This window comes from Olea europaea, chromosome 11, assembly GCF_002742605.1.
Source record: "Olea europaea var. sylvestris chromosome 11, O_europaea_v1, whole genome shotgun sequence".
In the NCBI taxonomy this organism is placed as follows: Eukaryota; Viridiplantae; Streptophyta; class Magnoliopsida; order Lamiales; family Oleaceae; genus Olea; species Olea europaea.
The window spans coordinates 33,050,830-33,074,562 of record NC_036247.1 but is presented as its reverse complement, the minus strand read 5'-3'; the positions used below and the strand labels follow the sequence as shown (position 1 = coordinate 33,074,562).

The window sequence follows — 23,733 nt, the reverse complement described above, 5'->3', positions numbered from 1 at the left end:
CTAAAACGAGAGCTCCACCTTTCTGCTGGAATGAAAGAGACCGAGAGCTCCTCTTTCTGCTGCTGCTGCTGGGAATTACTGAGACTGAGAGCTGCCCCCTTATTCAAATATAAAATGGTAGAGTGTACATAATGAAGGGGTAGGAAGAAGACCATGCCTCTGCCAAATGAAGGGAAGACCTTATTGTGTCAACCTCACTCCCATCAACTCACAACATTAGGTGGTGGGGTTAGGTGAACCATATCTTCACAAAACTAATTCTTCGAACAGCAAAACAACTGATTTTCACATATAAATTCCTATAATGTCAAAAGCCAGTTTTTTTTTTTTTTTATTTCGATCCCCCAATCTCCAAACAGGTAATTGGAGGATTTAGAATTGGACTTTCCATCAATGGCCCAATATTAGCCTAGCTGGATCCAAATTGGTAGGCCTAGTTCCAGCGAATTTGTGCCCATAAATTTTCAGCCCCAACAATTGGGCCTCATTTAAATCGTGGGTCCAGCCGGCTCCATTTCTGCTGCCCATTCTTCACTGCTAAATTGAAGCCCCACGTATCCTTGCATGCTTCGATGTGGAAATGAGCTACCTTATTTAGCAATGTTTGCTGGAGGATAATTTTTTTTTAATTTTTTAATTTTCCTTTTTATTTATGTTAAGATAAAGGGTTCAATGGTATTTTATACCAAACAAATCGAGTATACTAAATTTAACGTTAAAATACGGTGATGTTTGACTCGATCAGAAATGCTTGTGGTGTGGCATATGTGGTGAATCCAAAATTATGGAGGTGTGAGAGCTCCGCCCCCTCGATATGAACGTGTTTTATTAAATATATGATATTTTAGAGAGTCATTGTATTATATATTTGGGGTAGTCGTAAAAAAAAATGATCTCTTATACTCATCATTGATATAGTGAATTTCTGCTTTCATTGATTTTTTTCCACCTTGAATTTTCATGTAAATATTGTGTTTTTGTCTTTATTTTATATATTGCATAATATCGCTTTTGCCGTTTTGCGTAACAGTTAAGTTACCGAAAGCAACAAAAAAGAAAAAATTCAAATCAAATGACATAAAGGGCATTATAGATCAGGCTCAGATTACGGCCTGTGGGACCCTACCCTGGTGAATACTTTCCACGAAGCGCATAAAAAAAAATTGGATTAGAATTGGAATAGGAAAATGTCACTCGACTCTATTGAATGACGTCTTCGATGATCACACTCTAACATGGGAAGCGTGGATCTTGTGCAAATAAAATAATTTCCATCCTCTATGTGTGTGCGCGATTATCTACGCGAGTCGTGTAGCATTACTCAAGAATAATCTAATTTTCCTTTCATTTGAATAGTTAGAGGATAAAAAAATAATTAAAAAATGATTCTGAGGAGAGATTTCAAGAAATGGTCGAAGGCAGAGGCCACTATCCCATCCCTCAATGGGAGGATAGTCAATACATTGTGATTGGAATTCATCGTTGGAGGGAGTTGATGAGTTTGGAGTACGAAAGTAAACCGTTGTTTGAGCTCCATTCTTTTATTGAATGAATTTTTGAATAGTATTTGATGAGAAATGTGATTAAAAAATAAGGAAAAATTTTAGATTTACTTGTAATATAATTTTATTAAAAAACATGTGACTAAAATAATGTTAAAATATTGTTTAAAAATATTTTTTTAAAAAAAAAAAAAAAACAGGGGCTCAAAGAGTGGGTAAATACTTTATTAACAAAGTGAACTCTCACAATTTATTTACACGCATGAAAGCCACTGATCAATATAATAATCACTCGAGGAAAAACGCCTAGCATTCGAGAGCTCCACTCACGCAACACTTTAACAAGACCACTCAATTCTCACTCTTACAATGCTACATGGATATCTCCAGAATTCTCCCACTCAGAGTTGACCTTTCATTTAACTCATCTCTGTTAGTCATCCTCAGTCGTGTTTGAAACTCTTCGATTTTTGAAGAGCTTATTCATGTTGTCAATATGTGTGTCACTTATTTTTCGGGCACAAAGTAGTTTAAGCCCCCGTTTGGCCCCCACTTTGGGAAAATAAAAATATGTCAAATAGTGTTTTTTTGAAAAATGAGTAGTTAAAAATGAAAGAAAAGTTTTCAATTTACGTATAATATTATTTTATGAAAAATTATTTTGTTGAAAATAGGAGAAAGAGAAATAAAATATAATAGAATTGAAATTAATGGGAACCAAACAGGAGCTAAATTTATCTTTCCTTTAAACACATTTTCTCTGGTGAAGTGATGACAACCCTGGACAAGGGGCTTTTTTCCTAGTTCTCGCACTGCTCTATGGATTCTCTGCCATGTGTAATGAAACTACATAACTTATTGGATGACGTAGTCCTTCATCAATTCTATTTATCATGTACTCTCTTGAGCTCCATAGCTGTTTATCACTGTTGTTGACAACGATATTGTCGATTGTCTCTTACTATATCATGATATTACAACTGTACAAAAATTGAACACATATTTGTTTGTCAATCTTCGTGTATTTTGACATTCAGCATAATAAGTATAACAAATTAACAATAGCCAATATTTTAAAGGAAAATTTTTTAAAACATTAGCAGACTTTTTTCAAACCTTTCATTTGTTGCAATCGTCACCCAAAACCTTTCGAAACATTGTGGCGAATGCTCTTTTGGACGGTTTTCTTTTCTTTTTTTCTTAATTTCTATTTTTTTCCTAATTTAATTTCTCACTTATTTTAATGTAATAAATGGATGTTACTATTTTACCCTTTCAAAAATATTAACAATATGGTCAAAGTCAAAATTCTTAGTAAGCTAACAGACATTTGGATGAAAACCGTCCAAAAGTGCCTCCGTCACAACGTTTCAAAAGGTTTCGAGAGATGGTTGCAACAAATTAAAAGTTTGGGAAAAGTCTGCTAATATTTTAAAGGTTTGAGATCTCTACTGTAATTTTCCCATATTTTGACTATACAAATAGTCACATCATGGGATTATTAGAGTTGTCGAAAAATTTTAGACATTTTTTTGCTAAATTATGAATAGTAGATTTCAATTTATAAAGAGAATATTCGCTGCAATTTTCTCGATGAAGAAAATTAAATTTTTTATTAAAATCTAACTAAGCATATTATTTAAAAAAATTTAAAACTAAAATTTCCATTTACTTCCTTCAAATTGAACCAACCAATGTCTCTCTCGTCAAAATCCACACCTCAAAGTTGAACCAACCAAATTAATCTCTCTCTCTTAAGTCTAACTTTAAGAAAATACTGTAGATTCTTGAGGTGGTGCCAATGGTGGAGGAAGTTTTCTTGGAGTATTTCGTGGATTTTGGAGGAATTGAGAAACCCTTTGGACATTAAAAATCTCAACATGTTTGGTAACTTCTTGATATTGAATTTTTTTTGACATTGCTCTATTTTTTTAAAAATTTTGCACAGTTATTATAAAATTATTCGGTCTAATTAATTTTCATATTTGGGGGATTTTTTTATTTCTCAGGACATTTAGCCCCCCTTTGACAAAAATTATAACATTTTTTGGGGAAAAATGAGTTATGAACAGTGATTTTTTAGAAAATGCATGATTAAAAAAAAATTGAGTTTACATACAAAATATTTTATTGCAATAATGTTTAGTTGAAAATAAATTTGGGAAAAAAAGAATTTTGTTTAAATGCTCGTCAAATGGGGGCTTAATTAATTTGTCACGATCTCTCTCTCTCTCTCTCATTTTTTTATTTTTTTTGACTTTTTTTTTCTTTAACCTCAACACATATATTTTCTTTACCCATTTTCTTTCATTTGTAATTAGGATACGTGATGCAAGAATGAACGATAATACGTATTCCATGAAAAAAAATCATTTTTCCTTTGTTTTTCTCAAAAAATATATAGGAAAATTTGAAGAAGAAAATGGAGTAAAAAATAAATAAGGCTGGTATTCCAACACAGAAAAAAAAAATTATTTGTGAACATCAAAAAAATAATAAAAAAATTTAAAAAAAGAAGAGAAAAGAAATAACATGATCTTTTCCCACTTTGGACATCTATGGGTGTATTCATTTTGGACTTTTAAAAAATTTTGAAGATTTAAAAAGTTTAGACGTATTCAATTGAGATTTTTAAAGATTCTTTAAAGACTTAAGTGTATTCAATTGAGATTTCTATAGATTTTTAAAAAACTTCTAAAAGTTACGGAATATTCAATTGAAATTTTTTAGAAGTCAAGTCATGAGGTATTCAAATAGACAGTGTGTTTTGAAAAATTCTCTACTTACTGGGTTTCTGGAATTTTTTGATGAAAAATATTAATAACAAATTTCAAAAAATAAGAAAAATAATAAAAAAAAATCTCTCATATATTCTGAGATTTGTGGAGATAATTTGCGTTCTTAGAAATTATGTTAATTTCGTGAAAATTTTATGATTATGTTCTTAGATATTGATGTAAAAGTTTTTCAATTTTATTCGCGCCAAAATTAAATAACTAGGTTGTGACTAATGGCTTTACCGATAAAATTTTTGTGGGCATCATGGTTCTAAAAAATGTTAATTAGATAGTAAGAAAAATTATAATTTTTTAGGTATATAATGAATTTGTAAGATTAGAAGTATTTAAATATCTTCAATCAAAGTCTACCAAAGTCTATGGAAGACTTTCATTAATTCTTAACAAATTCATAAAAATCACTTTAAAAGTCCATAAAATCCACAAAAATCACCCACTTAAAAAAGTTAATAGAAATCTTTGAAAGTCTCAATTGAATGCATCTTATTTAATTCAACAAAAAGTTTTAAAAATGTAAAATTACCTATAATTACCTTTTTTTTAATCTTAAAATTAATAATATTTTTTTTTCAAAAATTAACTCTTTTATTGCTATCAAAATAAGTAAATTATTTTTTTTTTCAACTTAAATTATTAATAAAAATATTTAGTTAAACTCTTAGAAAAAACGTATGACTGACAATTGATAGATACACATTTGATTGCATGTTTCATGTTGTTCAACGTTCAAAAGAATGGAAGATTGAAATGCAATTAATTTCGTGAGACAAGTGCATTGACCCTTGAATTGGTAAACAAATACATGTGGTATGCATTCAAGTATGAAGTTTTGGCTTACTTGTTCACATTAGCAAAAATGAAAGTCGCACAATTTGTCATCTGTATGAAATGAAATTCAAACATCTTCGTCACCTATCTTTTACCTTAAGGTGTTTACAAGGACGGAGTCAAAAATATTATTCAGTGCGGACACTATTTAATTTATGTCGGTCTTTAAATTTTTTTTGCCATGAATTTAATAATAATATAAAAATATAAAATAGTAATACGATAATACTAAAAATGACATAATTTATAATTTAAACTTATTTCTTACGAGTTTTTATATTTTGATATCATTGTAAAATGGTTAATATACAACATATTTTAATACGAGAATATGTGAATGAGCTTGAAAGACATGATTTACTTATTTTAATGATTGCCTAACAGTGACTTCAAGATATTTCCATCAGATATTCAAAATGGCATTGCTGTAATTTCTATACAAACAAATGGCATTATTCCACTGCTTCCTCCACCATACCATCATCCCGTTAATCAGGCCTCGAATGGGATTAAGGACCCAATACCACAATTCTAAATCTATTTTGAGTATTTCAAATAGAATAATAGATGTTGGATAGACCATGTTAATAATGATATTTAACCTTATTGGTACTTAAGTGAATCATTATAATATTGTCCAATTCATAAAATGTAATAAACTTTAATTAAAAATATGATGGTGTCGTACTGTCACAACCATTGTTACTAAACATCAATGAAACTAAATAACGCTATTCATATAAAGAAAGGTTAAGACGCGATAATCAACGTGCCCACTATCAATCTATTTCGACCTACATCACGACTTGAGTCAAGTCAAGTTCACAGACAACAAGAACAAGTGGACGGGATATGCCACAAGTTTTTAAGCATCAACCAATATATCTTTCCCCCCACAAGATTTGCTCCACATACCAAATTGCCGTCTTTGCTGGGTTAGGAATGTTGTTGTAATCCATCCGAAATAAAAGACTCTGTAGATTAATCAAGATTGACTTTGTCTGTATTCAGCCACTAATCATTTCTCATACTCTTCAAATCAATTAAAATTGATGAAGATACTTTTCTCACCATTGATCAAGAAGTGCTTATTATAACACATTTTTTGGAAAAATACAACGCCGTGCTACGAAAATTTCTTATCATAATTTAGAGGTGGGTAGAAAAATGTATTAGATACCACTGACTCGATCTCTAATAAGTTCTGTCTAAATCAGTGAGATCGTGAAAGACAGACAACTAATGCAAATAATACTAGAACTCGTCCCAATATTTACATTTGAATTGACTCGATCAAACACACAATACACGCATCAAACCGCAGCAAAGTGCACCAATTGTGTCTCCACTACAATGTGTGTGCACTTTCCAAAATTTAAATCTAGAACCTGTCAAGCTAACTTTAAAAAGACTTCAAGAAACTCTCTTAACAATGCAAAATCCTTATCCTTAGGTCTTTGCCTCCCTGTCCGGAAAATTTATCCCAGAAAATTATCCGAAACCATGGCAGCTAATCCACGGAGACTTCACTTCGTGTTCGTCCCGTTATTGGCTCAAGGCCACATGATCCCCATGATAGACATGGCCAGGTTATTATCTGAGCATGGAGTGGTCACAAGCTTAGTCACCACGCCACACAACGCGTACAGGTTCGCCACTAGTGTTCGCCGAGCTCAAGCTACAGGGTTGCATGTTAATCTAATAGAAATTCCATTTCCCTGTGAAGAAGTAGGATTGCCACTGGGGTGTGAGAATCTTGACAGCGTCCCATCGAGGAACCTCATAAGAAATTTCTTCCGTGGGCTGAATAAGCTACAACATCCATTGGAACAGTACTTACAGCAACATGATCTTCCTCCAAGTTGCATAATTTCTGATAAGTGCCTTTCTTGGACATCTCAAATGGCCAAAAAGTTTAAGGTACCGAGGCTCGTTTTTCATGGGATGTGCTGTTTTTCTCTCCTAAGTTCCCATTATGTAAAATTGTACAAACCTCATCTCTCTGTAAAATCTGATTTAGAACCCTTTGTGATTCCTGGAATTCCCATGCGGGTTGAAATAGCAAAAGCTCAGTTGCCGGGAGCATTTGTCACTTTGCCGGATTTGGATGATATTAGGGACGAAATGCAAGAGGCTGAATCGAGTGCTTATGGGGTGGTTGTGAATACTTTCCTAGAATTGGAGCATGGTTGTGTGGAAGAATACAGTAAGGCTATCAACAAAAAGGTATGGTGTATCGGTCCGGTTTCTCTATGCAATAGGGATATTTTGGACAAGATTGAGAGAGGGAATAAAGCTTCAACCGATGAAACAAAGTTGTTGGAATGGCTCGATTCCAAGAAAACGGAGTCTGTTATTTACGCGTGCCTTGGCAGCCAGTGTCGTCTGGTTCCATCGCAACTAATAGAACTCGGACTAGGTTTGGAAGCATCAAAACGTCCATTTATTTGGGTAATAAAAACAGGAGAAAGATTTCCAGAGTTCGAGAAATGGTTATTGGAGGAGAAATTCGAGGAGAGAATTGAAGGGAGGGGACTTCTGATCAAAGGTTGGGCCCCTCAAGTTCTTATTTTATCCCATCCTGCAATAAAAGGGTTCATAACACACTGTGGTTGGAACTCGACTATAGAAGGGGTGTGCTCTGGAGTCCCAATGATAACATGGCCTATGTTTGCAGAACAATTCTTCAACGAGAAACTTATCGTGGAAATTTTGAGGATTGGTGTTCGAGTAGGAGTCGAGCTCCCAGTTAGATGGGGAGACGAGGAGAAAGTTGGAGTTCTCGTCTTTATCCCATCCTGCAATAAAAGGGTTCATAACACACTGTGGTTGGAACTCGACTATAGAAGGGGTGTGCTCTGGAGTCCCAATGATAACATGGCCTATGTTTGCAGAACAATTCTTCAACGAGAAACTTATCGTGGAAATTTTGAGGATTGGTGTTCGAGTAGGAGTCGAGCTCCCAGTTAGATGGGGAGACGAGGAGAAAGTTGGAGTTCTCGTCAAGAAAGACCAAGTTAAAAGTGCTATAGAACAGCTAATGGATGAAGGAGAAGAAGGTGAAAATAGAAGAAACAGAGCCAGAGAACTCGAGACAATCTCACAGAGTGCAATGGAATCTGGGGGAGCTGCACACTTCAATATATCAGTTCTAATTCAGGACATTTTAGAGCAATCCTTCCACAGTAGGGATTAAGTTTAGTAACATTTACTAGTTATTTTCATAGACCTGATGCTAGCATTCTACTCGTCTCCTAATTGTTTCCTCTAATGGGTAAAGTGTCAGTAAATTATCAAGCTCGCTCGCTCAGACTAAAACATTTACGACGTGTTTGATAATGGTGGTAGAATCCAGAATTTTAATATTAGTGTTTAATAAATCATATTAATCAACTAGTTACACCAATATGCTCCAATAGTAATAGTGCCTCCTCCAAGGATTCTTAACATTAAAAATTTTGCTGATCCTAAAGAAAAAGATTCGTGATCCTAAAAGCCGGGCCCCATTTTAATGCCAGAATTGGTTGTTTTTCAGTGGGCTAAAATACCTGGATCCCATCTCTCCCTAGTTGCTTTCCAGAACTCATCAAGTATTAATTATCTGGGTTGTGCTGTGCACGTGTACACACAGGCTTCAATCACATTGAGGAGGGCCCACAAGTAATAAAATATTCACGAACTCCCCTTCTTGTGAGGGGGGGGTGTAAGGCTGTATACACACCTTATGGTGTGTACACAGCAATTTCCTAATTATATTACAAAAAATGTCCATCAGCCATTAATATAACCAAGTCGAAAGATATCATTTTTGTAACCAAGTAATCGATAAGCTCATAGGAGATTCATACAACTCACACTTTACACGAACATCCTTGATCACTGTCTACCACACGTTAAAGAGAATTTCTCATAAAAGAAAATAACAGAATAAGCTGCTCCTTAAGGTGGCCATAGAAGTACGAATAACATCAGTTGTCACGCGATCATGAGTCGATAACGATCTTATATAGCATATACACATTCACGTTCAAAAGAAAATACAAGAGTGCACAAGTACCTCAGAAACAGAAGTGTGTTTCTTCAAAATATTTATTTACAAGAAAAATAAATACCGAAAATGGAAAATAATAGATTGAAACCCCTGCCCTAAATTATGCCAATAATGAGCTACCGAACTTTTTACACTTCACAACCATTCTCCAGAAATATGAAAAACCTCATCGAGTTCCCTATTCCTTTTCTGCTACCATCTATCGCTAATCCCCAACTTCCGATACAGCCCTAAAAGCTTGTACAGATGTAAATAAATAAAAAACCCATTTACATCAGCCTACAAAGCCGCAAAGAAAATGGCTTTATTTGGCTAATCACTGCAGGGACATTTCAGAATCTGCTTCATCTTGATTAATACTAAGACATTTTGGAACTGATTTTTCTAACATAGACGTTCCCTTGAAGCTTATCATTTGCCAACAGATCCTTTTATAACTGAAAAGCTGCAAGACAAAATGATAAATCGTGAATAACGGGCCAAATAAGTGAGAACTGCTTTAATTATTATTATTATTTTTAATTTGCCCCTTCTTTTGGAATGAAAAGAGGTAAGAGGCAGGACAGGTTGCTCTCCCGTTTGATCCCCATTTTTTGAAAACAATGGGTTTTGTAATAGTTATTTTTTGGAGAAATGTGTAGTTGACAAGTAAAGAAATGTTTTGGGTTTACGTGTAAAATTATTTTATGAAAGAATGTGTCATTTTTAACAAGTTTTGAGAAAAATGAATATTGGTAAAAATGGGGCTCAAATATGGGCTTAATATGCCACAATCACACACCTGTTCTGGTGGTATATTTTTGAATCCGAACTTCTCTGTCCATATTGACTTTGCCTCATCTGCAGCCGGGAGAACAAAGCTTCTCACGTTCAAAAACGAGAGTAAATTCTGGATGCAGGAGAACAAGGTTTGGAAGTATCCCTGCACAAATGGGTAAGAATGACACAAACCGGAAGCGTCACAGATGAAAGATGGCAGCAGCAAATTTTTAAAAAAGTAATTGACAATAATCACAGAAATTTCATCGCATAAGGTGACTGAGAAGCATAACATAGTGCATAATATTAGCAAATATGGGGAGGCTTGCATATATATTAACAAAGCTTTTTCTAAGATATTTACCATTTCTTCACTACACTTACTCCGCTAAAATTTTCAACACAGTATTATCCAATTTCAACTTTACTCTTAGTTGCAGCACGTGCTCCACAAACGGTACATTTTAATGTGAATGGACATATTTCCAAGATGAAGCCTTCCACATATTGGAAGAGCACATGTAAGGAAAAATGTGAATTTAGTCCGCTCTCATACTTGCCAGGTACGTAACATGAGGGCATAGAAAAATAAGGAAGACAGTCAGACATGGACTTACTAATTTTTTTCCACAGCGTTTTTACTCTAATATGAAATTAATAATAAAAAGGCTTCAGGCTTTCTTTTATTCTTCAGTTGTAATATGGAGAAGAAGAAAGCGAATAGCTTCAAGCAAAATAAACTCAATTTGAGACCAACATAAATGTTGAGATAATCCCCAATATTCAAGATAGGGAAGAACGAGTGCTTTGCCAGAGGTGGCCAGCAGGCACTAATCTTTAATAGATGCTCATAACCTTTAAAATCAGTTGCATTAGCCAAAAATCAGTTACATAAAAAATTGTGTGGCTTAAGAGAAATCTAGGAAGCTTTTAGGATGTCAAACCAAAAAAAGGGCTATTATGAGCCGGACAAAGTAAATAAAAAAATAATAATAATAATAAGAAAATAAACACAAATTCCAAGATAACTAGCTCCATCGAAGAGGAAAAAAAACTGTGCACCCTTATTGGGAATAACACCTCCCCCCTGGAAAATCATATTGCACCATTTTCAGGGGAATAAATAATTCCATATCATATAAACTGACTTCCATTCTTCATCATTTAGAGAAACACTGGATTTGCAGCAAATAATTGTCAATGGAACATGCAATCTGTAATCTTCCCATAAAGCCGTGATTACTCAACCCTTTGATTAATTTTGCACCAAGGCTTGGTTATAGTTTGTATTTCAAAAGTCAAGATCCTCGTCTAATTTGATTACATCATAACGGGCATCCTTGATGAGCCACAAAATAACTTACCTTCCCTTGATTACCAAGGCGAGTTGCAACTAAAGGGAGTTCAGCAATTTCTTGACCGAAAATTCGAAGGATTCCTGCTGATACAACTGTTGAGCTACAAGATCAGAAAAATAAACTAGTTAACAGAGAACATACTAGCAACATACAAAGTATATGGCATGGTTTGGAAAAATGTTTCTTACTTCACAGTCAAAATTGCACAATACATTCCACCAAAGTCTTGTCCCCTTATATTCCTTCTGAGAGAGAGTAAGAAATCATGATGGAACAACATTGGCAAGAAAACCAACCGTGCTTGACAAAGTGCAGAAGAATTCATGCTTACCCATAAACCATAGATGGGATGAAGTCACGTCCAGTTTCTGCGTCAACAATTGGGTCAAAACAATCCTGAAAGTCAAGCCAAACAATTCAATAATGCCAACTTCACTCGAGAGATTCCAGAGTAAAAGAAAAAAGGCTCATTAGGCTGAATTCCAAGCTAAAACTACAAACAATCTAAACAAGGTCAAGTCATAGTTAATAATATCAATTTAAATCAGCAAAAAAATGTTAACATCAAAATACATGGATGCAAAAGCAGTAAGGTTCCAATGAGAGGAAAATGAATTCGAAACCATGGGAAAGAAATTCAACGGAAGTTGGGAAAAACTCGAACCATTTTCTGAACCCCATTTGACAGCTGAAAGATATCTCATACATATGTATCAACGTCCATACAAATGATTTCTCATACATACGTAACAATACACTGAATCTGTGAAATATTAATGCTGCCAGAATTTCATAACTAGTGCAAGTTCGATATGCATACAAAGAACAAACATCCTGCAAACTTGAGATCTCTGAGATACCCCCATTAGCCACTAAACCCAAAAGTGAGTCAATTATCGTAATTTGTAGCCCCAAAAAATTAAAAATGAGAATAAATTTCAAAATCTGGCATATCAATGCTTACATGAAATATAGCTACAGCCTGTGACAGCAGCACTCTGGTTTCACGAGAAGCAATTTTCCCATTCAAAAGCCTCCATCTCACATCAAAGTCATCACCAGCATCAGAACATTTTCCCTCATGCTTCTTCTTTATAACATCCAAGGAAGGGTCGGGGAGTTTCTCTTCCCCAGCATTCAGCAAATCCTGCAATGCAGAATAAATCCTCTTGCAATCCACAGAACAGAACCATTTTCCTTTCGGAAGTTCCTGTCACAAAGTTGCATCAATTTCAGATCCAGAAGAGCTCATCCATATTAAACAAGGAAAAGTTACTTTAATTGCACACTTGCACACCTTTAGATCAGCCATCTTGCATTTTTTCAGACAGCCCACATGATATTCCTTTTCACACTAGAAAAAAGGTGGTAAATTAGCATGGTTCTCCAAATCTATGCCACTTCGTTATAAAAGAAAAGTTACAATGAAAAAAGGAAGAATACCTGATCACATAGTATAACAGTGCGTGGACCAAAACCAGATTTACTGAAGTCGTAGCCTCTGCAAAGAAAACAAGTTCACGTAGTAACATACGAGAATATTAACTAGGAAGATATCTATCCAATGTTAATCAAAATAACATCACAGATAGATGGAAACAACGATTTTTATTTATTTATTTATTTTAATAATACCTGCAAATTACACATGCTATCACCTCAGCTTCTTCTGGGTTCTTAACAATACGGATGCAACGGTTCGTTATCTGCTCTATTGGATTGATACCTGATACTCTTCCAGCTGCAACAGCATTGGCATTGTGCTCAACAAATTTCTCCCTCAGGAACATATTTTGGCAGTATGTACAGTACCATCTGCCACGAGGGATACTTGGGAGAGATGCACATTCTGCATGGTGAGATGACAAATGACAAGGGTAGATGGGCAATAAATAAATCAAAACAAAAGATAACAGAGTAAAAGCTAATGGGAGTGGCTGGTAGATGCAGCTCACTCACAACATTGCAATTTTGAACCTCAAATAGGAAAGAGCTAAAAAGCACGGGTACTCATAAATTTATTGCGTATTCAATATACTTCGTATTTTTAAACTTTCAATACGTATTAGACGCGTTATGACACATGCAAAATAAGAGTTTTATTAGTTTCTAACTCTTTTAAACTCATTATTATTGACAATAAATGACAAAGTATTTTTAGTTAATAAATAACTATTGTTATCATCAATAATTTATTGAAAATATCTAATATTTATTAATTAACAATTTTAAAGAATGTAAGCGTATTTTAAAATAATAAATAACTACACAATTTACACCTATTATTGAAAATATATATATAGGCCAAGTCAAAGTCAACAAATAATTTAAACCACATATTTTGCCCCCATTTGGCCCCCATTTTGTGGTAATGAGAATGTGTGGAATAGTGTTTTTTGAAAAATGAGTGGTTCAAAAAAAAAAAAAAAGTTTTTGATTTACGTATAATATTATTTTATAGAAGATTGTGTGGTTGAAAATAAGAGAGAGAAAAATGAAATATAATGGAATGAAAATTAATGGAGATCAAACGGGGGCTTTATCAACATTTATCAAAATCTATCAAAAATCTAACTTTTAATCTACACCTAATTGGGGCATAATATTAAATAACTGACAACTAGAATTTTTAATTAATTGACAATCAGAGTTTTATTTTTGGAAATAAACAATAGTATTGAATCTCTTGATACATATAAAACTTTGTTAATCGTTGTTAACTATAGTTTCAGTACTAAAAGTATATAATAATATTAAAACTTTTAATACATATAAAATTTGGTAATAATGGATAACTATAATTTTATTATTGAAAATTGATGACAGTATTAAAACTTCTAATACATGCATCCGCATCCTAATTCTTTTTAAAAAGCTGTATCAACGTATCCTTATTGTATCATATTGGAATTACATTCTGAATCCGTGCTTCTTAGCGAAAGAGTGCTAGAAGAAATTTCCAGATACTAATAATGCAAGACACTAATTTAATTAGTCCATAGAGAGTATTGACTACTAGAGAAGCAGCCATCATTTAAACCAAGAACAAAGATATCAGTTAAATCATTATTCAAGCATATTATATTCTTCCACAGTTTAAACCCCCATCACCTAAACATGCACACTCAACACTGGAACAAAAGAGTGCTTGTATGTCAAAATAGTACGTAAGCATATCATCGTAACAACGTAAACACAAATGTCCCTACATCCATTAAACTTAATTCATGATAACAGGTTGGTGTGGAACAATTATCTAAGGAAAGAAAACAGGGTGCCCAGAGAGAAGAGGAGGAAGAAATAGGATATGGCACAACAATCAAATGATCAAAATTTCCAATATATGAAAAAAAAAAATGGTCCAACACTGTTTGACAAAGCAATCAAATGACATTTATCAAAATAGCCAATATATGAAAATGAAAATAAAAATAAAATAGGTCTAGCACTGTTTGAGAAAGCAATCAAACCTGTCAAGAACAAAATCGGGTAAATAGTGAATGAAAACAGTATTAAAAAAAAAAAAAAAGTCGGGGTAATACTCATTCAAATGATTAACACGTGTCCACATAAAATCATGTCTTATCAAGTGTTCATTTTTTGCCATGGAAAAGGGCATTATTTTAATTCTGTGATAGAAATAAACTAACAAATAACAGTTTTCAAGATTAAATCCCACAGCATTAATAGAAAATTTTAAATAAAAGACAATAGAAGTATTTCAACAGTAGGCAATATGTGCATGATTTGGAAGTTCTATGTCCTGACTTAAAAAGGCAAAAATTCAGGGAAATACAGCTAAAAGTTAAAATTAATTGCAAGTGGGTGGGGGCACTTGGACCATATAATAGAAAATAGAAAAGAAATTTTAAAACATCTGTGTAACAAGCATTTATTTATTTAGAAAGAAAAGAGAAATATGCATCTGAAAAACATTAATGTAAGAAAACAATAGGTGTTGCCGTTGCTCGAAGTGTGGATTTATTATCCACTTAAAAGATTTCACCAACAAAAATCAAAATTTATAAAAAAAAAAAAAAAAAAAGTTTTGTTTTTTTTTGGAAAAAAAAAAAAAAAAAAAAAAAAAAAAAAAAAAAAAAAAAAAAAAAAAAGCAGCTGCTGACAAGAATCAAAAAGATAAAAAGGAAAGGAAGAATCTCAAGAAACAACATGAAAACGTTCAATTGGAAAGGTGGTCGGGAAAAAAAATATCTAGATCAACCTGCATATAAATTTAAAATTCACCTTTGTGAAAGGCTCTTGGACATCCATCACAAAGAACAAGTTTCCCACCATCTGCGCATATGATGCACAAGTCATCATTATCCTTTGCTGAATATTTCCGACCTTTTGATAGAGAAATGGCAAATTCATGTAGAGACACCCCGTTCGATGTATAGATGTACATATAACTGTATCAAACACATGCAACATCAGGTCTTTAAACATAAGCACAAAAAGGCCGTTAAAAACTTTCAATGTTTGAGAGACACTAACGGCTTCCTACGAGACGCCCAACCAGCATGAGCTTCAAACTGAGATGGACTGACCTGCTCAGAACAGATGAACAGAGTAAACACTTCTACTTGAACATGAGGGAAACTGAACCTAAGAATGAAGAATTATACCAGGATGTTGCAGCAATGACAAACTATCCCCGAACCCATCTTATAACCATCACGCAATTTCTGTCGATGGGCAGAAGAAAATTACATTACTGAAACTGTAAAAAGAACGTACTGCATGTAGAATTACTTGAACTACCTTTCCGTGAGAGTAGTAAGCTACTTCAGTACCATCAGGCAATCCACCATCTTCAAAAACCAGCTTGTGCATCCTCTGGTCTCTGTGTAAAAGAATACCAGAAACCATAATATTTCATAATGTGTCGAAAAAACCATAATATTTCATAATGTGTCGAGTAAAACAAAATAAAAATAACATGAATTATTGTATAAGGTAACATCAGAGTAAATTGTACCAACTTTTTTGTTATCTTCCATGAAGCCTTAGATTGTGCAGAGACAGATGTGGATGTACTTTTCAGAGAGGTGGAGTGCGAGACAGAATCTGACGACCTAAAATCCGAAATCAAACAAATCAGAAGAATATACAAAATTTAATCCAAGTGCAAATAGAAATGCATCAAGAACAGATACATACACCAAAGTCGACATCTTCCTTGTAATCTTATTTTTTAGTGAGCTGTGCAAGGAAGTACTACTATTTGAATTTAGATTAGCGGTTGGTTCCAAATTCCTCAATGAAGCACTTCCAGGAGAATTTAGGGCAGAAGCTGTTTGTGACAACCTTAATAAGCCAAACATAAACATATCAGAAGAGGGAAAAGATTCTACAGACTAAAGGTAAAAATGGTCAATTTTATAGTGCAAGTAGGGGCTGTGAAATCACACTAAACAGTAAATGAAATTAAGCAAAATAACCAACTTCTTTTTTAACTTCCAATGGTTTGCATTTCTTGATGAAAGACGCACTGAAGATCTTCCTGAAGACTTTACATTAGAGGTCAATTCTGAATGCCTGGGAAAGGGAAATAGCGTCATAATCTTAGTTTCCTTGGTACTCCAATAGCAGAGATATGTGATCAAGCAGCAAGGGTAACAGAAAATAAGATACAAACTTTCTCTTTTTCCTTCCTCGACGACCTCTTTTCCTGGGAGCCATACGCACTTCGCTACTTTCCGGTGATATTAAACCCAGAAGTGGCTCCAAAGGCCTGAAAGATGACAAAACAATTCTACTTTGATCAAGAAATAAAAATCTGTAACATAATTACAATTTATAACCTTCGAAATTGATAAACATCACGCCTCATAAGAACTCAAATGGCAGAAGTTAGTATGAGAAGTAAAGACTATATTATGATACAGACTATATTATGATACAGATAAACTTAAGTTGAAGTTAACTCAGTGTTGAGATCTCAACAATAAACTGGAATATGCCGTGACTACATAGTCGTCTAGCAGAATCTAGAATCCAGGAGAACAAAAATCACTGGGGAAACATTTGCCCAAGGGGGACTTATAATTAAATGGAAGTATCAGCGAAGCTTTGTAAGATAAGTACTCTGCAGTTCTAGCATGGGAATTCTCCCCAAGCACATCAGATGCTGTAGTTGGTCCCACATCTAACTTCACTGCTATGTGGACCACGTGACTAATCTTGTGCTTATAATGTCGTGCTGATGCATCAAATCACAGATAGCATGAAAGAAACACTCAACAAGGTCAGAATCCCCAAATTTAATAGTACACGCATCTTCTTCAAATAAAGCTAAAAAAGTGTAAAATATTTCAGCCATTCACAAATATGTGAAGAAGCAGAGCTGTTCATGAGCCAAGCAACAAGAGTTAGAATCAGAAACATGAGACACTGTTCAAGCAATTATAATTAAAGAAAGAGTACCTAGATTTCACACACTCTGTATCAGCTTCTGAGTTCAGGATAATCATACACGAATCACAGAGTTGCTCCATCTTTCCAGCTGATGTCGCAAGAAATAACCCTAGAAATTGATGACACCAAGCTGTCTTCTAAATGTGATCGCAGTAAAACATTCAAGAAGATCAAGTAACTAATGCAAGCTCACCAGAACAATTCCGACAAGTAACAGATTCCTTCTCAGGCAACGGTCCTATAAAGTTCTGAATTGTTTCTTCTAGTGTCTTTAAAGAAGATTTTCGACATTCTTTCACCACATCAAGGAGACTTTTACCATTCTCTAAGCAAATATACTGTGATGCTCGCCTATATGATTTACAAGCATGGATCTCAAATTGACAAGGCGGGACTACCTATAAATATCAAGATGCAAGAAACTTAGTCATGCACTCAATATTAACACAATAGATAAGTGGAAAAACCTTGATGGGTTGACCAAACCAACTCATTAAGAATTAGAACTCACCTTAGCTCCCATGCACAAACTGCAAGAACATAGAATTCCGGCGTCTTTTATAGTTCCCCGTAGTGGGAATCCCTAAAATGAAGGTAACGTGTTCAACAGCATGATAAAAACAAACATACAAATGAAAATTATTTACAACCAATCTCTCATTCCATGACTCTCTTACAATCTCACAAGGCTATGCAGAAGTTTCAAACAAATCGCTCTTCCCCTGATTTCTGAATTTGTAAATGATAATGTCCATCTTCCATGTTTTATCAAACAAATAGCACACCAGCATGCAGAAGTTACAAACAAATCCCTCTTCCCTTGATTTCTGAATTTGTAGACGAAAATGTCCATTTTCCATGTTTTATCAAACAAATAGCACTTATATCTGTATATGCTCATATAATCAGCAGTTATATAGCTACAATTTTATTCTTAAAGTCCTATTAAACCTCTGTTTATATTTGCACAGCTATGGAACTAAGCTGTTATGAATGCTCTGGTGTCAAAATTTGATTCATCATAAATCCATAACTTAAACCAGAGTGAGTGGACAAACAGTTTTAGTAGCAAATCAAATGTTCGGAGGCTTCTTTCATGACTAGCATCGGGGTGGAAATTTTCTTTTTGTTTATTCTGTTAGCAACTGGAATAAAAAAATTTTTTTTTTTTTTTTTTTTTTTTTTTTTTTTTTTTTTTTTTTTTTTTTTTTTTTTTTTTTTTTTTTTAAAAAAAAAGTTTTTTTTTTTTTTTTTTTTTTTTTTTTTTAAGTGACGCTTTATGGTACTCACTCTGTCCAGGCACATGCAGACGCATACCTGTTAGTCATTATTTTAGTTAAAGCTATCATATGAATTGCAACAATTATATGTTAATTCCTGAGTGCATCATGAAATCGCGAAATGGTTTCCAAAATGCTGCAAAAATACTCAAATAATATCTCGTATTTCATTTTGCACCAATTAACAAATAAGCATACCCTCTTGCCACCATTGTAGAAAACTGGATACCCTTCCAGCAACCCAGTCTCAAAAAGCTCTCTGACGGTTGTCGGCCTCCCTTTCACAGCAATTTTCTTAGACATCTTCATTTCCATCTTCCTAGCCGAAGTGCCCAGCCCACTCAAATCCCCATTCTCTAATCTCTCAGAGTCCAAAACCACTGCATCCTGTAACTCTCCCAAATTTTCACTCTCCGTTTCCGAACTATCAGCATTCAATTTCAAGGCCGACCGAGTAAATCTTCTAGGCAAGTCACTCCTGGCTACTTCTGCCATAGGTTCCTCTTTCACTTCAATCTCCAACATATCATTCTCATCATCACTTCCTTTAAATCCCGAAGCCTCCAAAAAACCGTCAACTCCGTCGGCATTCACTAAATCACCTCCAAGACCTACAGCTCCAACATTTGAACTCGCATCTTCTACATCTCTACACGAATTTCCAAAACGTCCCTGGATTTTATCGAAATACCCAATCCTCCCCTCGCTTTTGCTTCCACTGCTCTTCAACCTCTTATTCCTTGCATAAACAGCATATCCATTCGCTTCGCTCGGCCGAAATCTACGCACATAGTACTGATCCGACCCGTTCGAATCGGGCCGGGCCTCGTCCGACTGAACACTAACATCCTTGAATCCGGATTCAGGTACAGATCCATCAATTTGAGCCGAGAATTCTACTTCAGAACCCATTTCGGGCTTCATCACTGATTGTCGTTCTTCGACTTAGTTCTCTAAATTCACTACTGCGACTTAGTTCTCTGAATTCACTGCTGCAATCCTTAAAAACAAAGCAACAAACAAAAGGGAAAAACGAGGGTTTGGATTATGGATCTGTGAACGAAATGGAATTAAGAGGGTTTAATATGATCTAGGGTACAGAGAGATAGCGAAACCCTCGTAGAGTAAGGGAGAAAGGAAACAAGATAGAGAGAGAATCTTTCATTGAAAATATTATTTTAGGGTTGATATGCTTACTGCAGTCCTACTGTATAACGGCTCGGCTCCCGGTTCCGGACTCTGGAGTCTCTATTGCAGTGAACACTCCATTTCTCTCCAATTTCAAGTAAAAGCGCATTAGTTATTCTATAATCGCTGCGACAATAATAAATTCGAAGCCAAAGTGCGGTGCGACCGACGGCTATGTGGCTAGGTATTAAATGGGGAAGTCGTACACTAGTCATGGTTAAAGGGCTGGAAGACTGATAAAATATTTTATATTTAATCAAGTTTTTCGACAACAAATTATTAAATTTATTCTGAGAGCTTAAAAAAAAAAAAAATTCAACGAGTAATCAACCATTGTCAATTTTTTTTTTTTTTTTTTTTTTTTTTTTTTTTTTTTTTTTTGGTCAATAATCTCGGGCCAGATTAATCCGCCAATGATTAATATACAAGCGTTGAAACATTACTTGCAAATGGCTTTTATTTTTAGATTGAAATGTTCCAAGTGCTTGTATTGGATTGTTGTGTTGGGGCTTTACTTTTTATTTGGTCAATGTATTTTATAGTCGATGATTCAAGAAATACATGTACTAAATAATTTATCTATATTGAAAATATGTTGAAATGACTAATCATTATAAATGAATGTGTTGAATCAAGTCGGCCCTAACAATTGAATTTTTCTATGGAATCGAAGAGTTCAATAAACTGGTTCTACAAATAAACAAACATACTTATCAACCATTCAAATCAAAACTAAAGAATTATAGATGTATACGTTAGATAAAGTTAAGATGCTAAAATGTCCCGCTTCCCCTAGTTAATAGGTTCATTAGGGTGGGCCAGGGACATGCTAAGAGTGTTCATTCATAAGCTTGGTCCAGTTGTTATAAGTATATTTCTAGTCATGAGGCCAGTTAAAGTGCTAAATTTGTTCTTCTGCTCACAGCAAATAGGATGAGACTATCAATTTCTTATTGTGGCAGGAGAATCTTATTTACAGTTGTCTCCAAGTGACTAAGATTATTTACTTCGCATTGTGTGCAAAAGAACATTTCTTATTAAAGTGTGCCCCTTAAATTATACATAAGCCTTTAGGACAATTAAATAGTGCTCGAGAACTATACATACGTTATGCATAACATAAGCTGGTTAGAGTTAAATATGCTATCAACTATTCAAAGTCGAACTCAAAACCCGAAGAAGTCCACCGTAGCACACGAGTGGTCAACTTTGAGGAAATATGCACTAGAACCAACCTAATTCAAAGTGCATTATAAAGTTTCAAATTTTTGGAGATATCTAAAGAAGAGATACGACCATGCACCCTTATAAGATATGGACCATCAAAGTATAAGTCGGACACTTGATTTCAACAAGTAGAATTTCATTTGAGGTAAATTCATAACCTAAAATTACAAGCGGCATAATTTTGAATAGTACGTACAACCTTGTTGCAATATTATTCACTTTTTATATAAGGGTAGCATTCTGAAAAGCGTAAAGTCTAATCAAGCATGGAGGCCAATTTTCAAGTTTTATAAGTCTACGCAAGCTTTAGACGAGGTCTAGACATTAAAAAGTATTTTCTTATGTTTAATATTATTATAATTTTTTAATCATTATAAAAATTATGTAATAATTAAAATACATACCAAACGTCTAAAACTAAAAAAAATACCATATTTACTTAATAATTCTTATAATTAGTCAATTATACAATTTTAAAGTTTTCGAAATGCAAAAGTGAGATTATTTTTCACAGTTTCAACTTTAAACTAGGCAAATTCAATTTAACAGATTTATAAGAATTTCATAAGTTTTCAATAAAACAATAAGTCTAAAAATCATAATTACATAATATATATAGCATCATAACTTAAACCTTATCAGATAAAGTCATTTTGAAATTTTGTACAGATAAAGTTATTTAAAAACGTGAAACTACAATCAAGTAATAGCATTTTAAAAAAAAGTAATAAACTAAAGTCAAATATAAAAAAGATTTTTAAAAAGGAGGAAAATTAATATAAGTGCGCCTAGTCTATTAAGTTAGCAGTTAACAGCTTAATTTGCGCTTACCACCAAAGCAAGCATTTTACTCACACCTTGCACCTAGGTGTGCATTTTAGAGCAATGGAAATAAGTTGCAAAGGCATTGCGGAGGAATTGTCTGCCACGTTCATTTCTAACAATTGATACATCGAATTAGATCGTGTATAGAATTTGAATATAAATTTGGAGTAGACATGCAATAGATAGTATTAAGGTGGATAGTATTTTTTTGGTTTGTTTAAACGAATGCTACTTGCACTATCTTTCTAAAGCTAACCAGTTAATATAACATAGAGTAACGTGATAATTTAACATTTTTTGAATAAAAAAATTATTACTATCCACTTAATCCACTTTAACACTATTGCCTCTAAATTTATACACAATTTCCCATAATGTTTAATGTGATGCCCCAAACATAGTCTATATGTCTTTTAAAGAATTCAAATCCTTGACGTCGATCGTTAACTAAGCCTAATTAGTATAAGGTCAAATAAGTGAATCTAAACACAAATATTTGTCTCTCTTTCCTCAAATTTCAATTTATATTGTGATTCGTTCATAATAGAGATATAGAGTAGAGCGAGTCGCTTGTTCGACTCGATTTGTCGTATTAGCAAGTCGAGCAGTGAATCTCTCATACGAGCCTCTCATAGGCTCGTGAGCCCGAGCTCCTGGAAGCAATCCGAATCACAATTCGGTTGAGCGAGCAATACCCTTAGTTAATGGTACAAAATATCTATTTGAGTTATGTCAAATCTTTAGGTATAGTAAATCCTTGACAGCCAGAACCAACCAAGTATATTGTAACACGTGGAAACAATTGTCCAGTACCAATTATTACATTTGAAAAACAAAGAGCAATAAATTGAACACGTTCTAATTAAAGTTAGCATACAAGCAAAGCATAAAGTATCCCTAAATGTTCCGATTCCGACAACATTCTTGTACTGAGGAGGGATTCTTTTGTATACATCCTAGTTTCCACCTCGAGAAGACTAGATACAGAGCAACTAAAGTTCATTATTTTCTAGATAAATTCGTAGACTCAACTAAACCATTGTGGTATTGAGAAAACTGACAATAAAACTGATAGTGTAAGGAAGCTAAGGGGGCAGATTTATTCCAAGAAAACGCAGACAAGTACAAGAAAAAGTGTGTCCAATATTGGCCCTCTTACATATTATTAACAATCAAGTAGTACATTAATTCTATTCTTGAGCCACCCCTCATCAAGGAGAGAGTACTCTAAGGAACTGATGAAAATGCCAAAGGATAGAAGTTGCCCTTGTAATAAAAACATGACACCACCCTTAAAACGACCATTCCTTACCATATGCATATATAGGATTACTTGATCATTCATGCACCAGGAAAGGCTTCTGATAGGTGCTGCCACCGCCACTTGCCACCACTCGCCACCACACGCCACCAGGAGCCATTGGCAACGTGGTGGCGGCAGCCGAGCAAAACTCGAAAACTTCACATAAAAGGGGTGACAATGCTAAGAGGGTTTGA

At 34.1% G+C, this 23,733-nt stretch overlaps 2 protein-coding genes across 3 annotated transcripts; one reads left to right on the top strand and one right to left on the bottom strand.

The window, feature by feature from the left end:
- Positions 1–6,304: 6,304 nt before the first annotated feature.
- Positions 6,305–8,511, top strand: LOC111404130 (UDP-glycosyltransferase 73D1-like). 2 transcript variants are annotated; one of them, XM_023032877.1, is made up of 2 exons: positions 6,305–7,788; positions 8,006–8,511. In XM_023032877.1, exons 1-2 carry the CDS (start codon positions 6,371–6,373, stop codon positions 8,322–8,324), a joined length of 1,737 nt encoding a protein of 578 aa, XP_022888645.1. In that variant the 5' UTR covers positions 6,305–6,370; the 3' UTR covers positions 8,325–8,511. The 2 variants fall into 2 exon arrangements, with proteins under 2 accessions (XP_022888645.1, XP_022888643.1); XM_023032875.1 differs by having other exon boundaries at positions 6,309–7,709; positions 7,927–8,511.
- Positions 8,512–9,100: 589 nt separating this feature from the next.
- LOC111404129 lies at positions 9,101–20,191 on the bottom strand. Its single transcript, XM_023032874.1, has 21 exons — positions 19,195–20,191; positions 18,228–18,299; positions 17,910–18,114; positions 17,726–17,825; positions 16,938–17,033; positions 16,745–16,837; positions 16,460–16,606; positions 16,282–16,374; positions 16,061–16,142; positions 15,925–15,984; positions 15,794–15,846; positions 15,542–15,708; positions 12,932–13,145; positions 12,740–12,797; positions 12,594–12,650; positions 12,261–12,506; positions 11,628–11,692; positions 11,485–11,541; positions 11,303–11,396; positions 9,961–10,101; positions 9,101–9,624 (listed from the first exon to the last, which is right to left on the bottom strand). The coding sequence occupies exons 1-21, from the start codon at positions 19,918–19,920 to the stop codon at positions 9,496–9,498; spliced, it is 2,955 nt and encodes a 984-aa protein (XP_022888642.1). The 5' UTR covers positions 19,921–20,191; the 3' UTR covers positions 9,101–9,495.
- Between the last annotated feature and the right edge of the window lie 3,542 nt (positions 20,192–23,733).